Source organism: Drosophila subpulchrella, chromosome 2L, assembly GCF_014743375.2.
Source record: "Drosophila subpulchrella strain 33 F10 #4 breed RU33 chromosome 2L, RU_Dsub_v1.1 Primary Assembly, whole genome shotgun sequence".
Taxonomy (NCBI): domain Eukaryota; kingdom Metazoa; phylum Arthropoda; class Insecta; order Diptera; family Drosophilidae; genus Drosophila; species Drosophila subpulchrella.
The window spans coordinates 20,307,532-20,310,057 of NC_050610.1; the positions used below are offsets into that span (position 1 = coordinate 20,307,532).

At 37.8% G+C, this 2,526-nt stretch overlaps 2 protein-coding genes across 2 annotated transcripts; one reads left to right on the forward strand and one right to left on the reverse strand.

The window, feature by feature from the left end:
• LOC119546948 (parkin coregulated gene protein homolog) lies at positions 1-2,526 on the forward strand. Its single transcript, XM_037853588.1, has 4 exons — positions 1-253; positions 379-449; positions 508-887; positions 2,100-2,526. The coding sequence occupies exons 1-4, from the start codon at positions 167-169 to the stop codon at positions 2,360-2,362; spliced, it is 801 nt and encodes a 266-aa protein (XP_037709516.1). The 5' UTR covers positions 1-166; the 3' UTR covers positions 2,363-2,526.
• On the reverse strand, positions 947-1,862 carry LOC119546949. Its single transcript, XM_037853589.1, has 2 exons — positions 1,760-1,862; positions 947-1,706 (listed from the first exon to the last, which is right to left on the reverse strand). Exons 1-2 carry the CDS (start codon positions 1,814-1,816, stop codon positions 1,065-1,067), a joined length of 699 nt encoding a protein of 232 aa, XP_037709517.1. The 5' UTR covers positions 1,817-1,862; the 3' UTR covers positions 947-1,064.

Genomic DNA, 2,526 nt, shown 5'->3' on the forward strand with positions numbered 1-2,526 from the left:
TTACCCAGTAGCCCATGCAAAAACTATCCGGGAAACTTTTCTACAACAAAACAAAAAATCTAGTCTACAAGAATTATTTCCTATTGACTTGGTAGCTTAGGCCCCACACACATCTTGGCTTTGTAATTTTTTTTTTAAGTTATAAGTGGATTTAACTTTACAAACGATGTGCTCTAAAACTAATGAACGTGCCACACGACTCCATGAACCTGGAAAGGTTTGCCGGGAATTGCTTTACCTGCGGTCGAAAGTGGTAAGTAAAATAAGTTCTTAAGATGAGAAACCAAATACTACACAAAAAACGATTGAATATATAACTAATAACTTATAGTTAAAAATATTTTGCATTTTTAATTAGTCTTTTAATTAATCTAACAGCCAGTTCGTGAAGTTCCCGCCTTTACTTATCAAGCACTGCAGCCCAACACGGTGGTAAAGCCTCCTCCAAAGTGAGTATATATCAAATATTTTAAAGAATTCAATGAGTTAACATCGTTTTATACATAGGATTGACATCTTTAAGCGAAAGCCTGTGAAGGAGACCGTTTTCAAGATCTACTTCAACCGCGGGGACATTCCCTGTGTAATGTCCGGTCGAAGCAGCAAACATGATCCCACCAAGGAACGACCGGTGAAGTGGCACTGTGTGCCGGAGAACCTCGACTACTGCTACTATTTGCCCATCTTTGTGGATGGACTTGCGGACATGGACTATGATACCCGGTTGCTGGCCGTCAATGGAGCCATCGATCTCATCATGAGGTCCCCCAAAAAGGTGCTTCCTGTGCTGCCCAAGCTGATCCTTCCGCTGAAAAGGGCTTTCCAGACGCGCGACAAGCGGATCATCATCTCCGCTCTTCAAGTTATTCAGCTGATGGTGCGATTGGGTGAGTTTTCAGATTTTCATATTTTATAGCCATGATAAATCCAATAATACACAATTTTCTTTGGGTATCCATACATATTTCCAAGCACTATGGGCATTATTTTAATAGGTAAAACAAATTATAGCTATTAATGGATTTGTTTACTTTTAAAACATTTTTTGTAAAGTCAGCTATTTTTTATATATTTACATTATCGTTATTCTCATCTGCCTCGCATATATAAAAGTTCTGGTTCGAGCAATCTACCGGATTCATGTAATGATTATTATTTGCTCCCAGCTCAATGCAGCTTTCACTGTTAGAAATGCTGTTTGTATCGTCAATTTTAAAATTAATAAATTTAGCTTTTTGTCCGGTAGTCTCCGATAAAAAACCGCAATCCGATAGAACGTTACTGATGTCCACCCAATAGTTATCTTTGGGTTCCAGGAATACTGTAATATCCTGCCACTGTCTCTCACTTTGGAGACTAAGTAGTCTGCTTCCCATGCTTTCACATTTATCTATAGCGTAAAACCAATCCAGTTTTTCATTGCCTTCGATATAGTACAACATTTCACCAATTTTCTTTAATTTTGAATTGTTGTTTTCCGGATCGACTCTTGAAGCTAGAGGAAATTCATTGGAAGTTAAAATATTTGTTCCGTTTTCTTCCTCGTTAAAGTGAAGTTTTGGCTTTAGGATAGATTTCAATATATCCGATCGATCTTGAGTTATTTCCGCACTTAATCCCGTCTTTGTTGGTTCCACATTCTCCGCTTCCTTTTTGTTACCCACAATTTCATTTGCGATTAAGAATATTTGATGATGAAAAACAAACTGCAAGGCAAAAGTTAATATTATTTAAATTTCTTTTAACTTGACTATATTACCATTAAAGAAATGAACACAAATAAAAAAATTGAAATTATTTGCATTGTGTTTTTCATAGTTAAAAGATCTAACAACTATATATGATGTGTTTTCCTAGCTAGATTAAGTTATAATGAGCTCCGGTATTTTAAACAAACTCATTATATACATATGATAGGCTCTTGCTAATTTACAGCAGTATGATGACGTAGGATTAGTACGAACTTTATTATTATGAGAATGACGTAAGGTAGCCCTCGTAGCTTCAATACTCTTAAAACTGATGCGTACACTTTTATTTTACGTAAGGTTAAAGGTTATTGTAATTTATTTAACATCTTATTTTAATCTAATCCATAGGTCCCTGTGTGGGTCAGGCCCTTGTCCCCTTTTACCGCCAATTGCTGGCCGTGTGCAACCTTTATAAGAACATCAATGTGAACCTGGGAGAGGGGATCGATCCTGATCGCAACTGTCGCATTGGCGACGTCATCGAGGACACCCTGAAGTTGCTGGAATATTGCGGCGGTCCCAACGCCTTCATCAACATCAAGTATATGGTGCCCACATACGAGAGCAGCGTCTTCCCCAAATGCGAAGCTCCCGAGCCCCGGGACCCCTGAGATTTCCGCTTTCCAATTCGCTTTTCATCAGTTTCAGCGGTTTCAGTTAACGAACATTTGCCAAAGAGTTTAAGCTGCCAAATTGAAGTTTGTGAACTTTTAAATCGGGGATGAGTAAAAGCCAAATTTTAGCATTCATTTTTAACGATGAATAGTCATTGAAA

Bases quoted from the DNA above. Each gene is read 5' to 3' on its own strand.
- LOC119546949 (XM_037853589.1), bottom strand. From the start codon at position 1,816: ATGAAAAACACAATGCAAATAATTTCAATTTTTTTATTTGTGTTCATT. The intron at 1,707-1,759 runs GTAATATAGTCA...TTTGCCTTGCAG, and splicing joins TTGTGTTCATTTCTTTAATG to TTTGTTTTTCATCATCAAAT.
- LOC119546948 (XM_037853588.1), top strand. From the start codon at position 167: ATGTGCTCTAAAACTAATGAACGTGCCACACGACTCCATGAACCTGGA. The intron at 254-378 runs GTAAGTAAAATA...TTAATCTAACAG, and splicing joins TTTACCTGCGGTCGAAAGTG to CCAGTTCGTGAAGTTCCCGC. The intron at 450-507 runs GTGAGTATATAT...TTTTATACATAG, and splicing joins GTGGTAAAGCCTCCTCCAAA to GATTGACATCTTTAAGCGAA.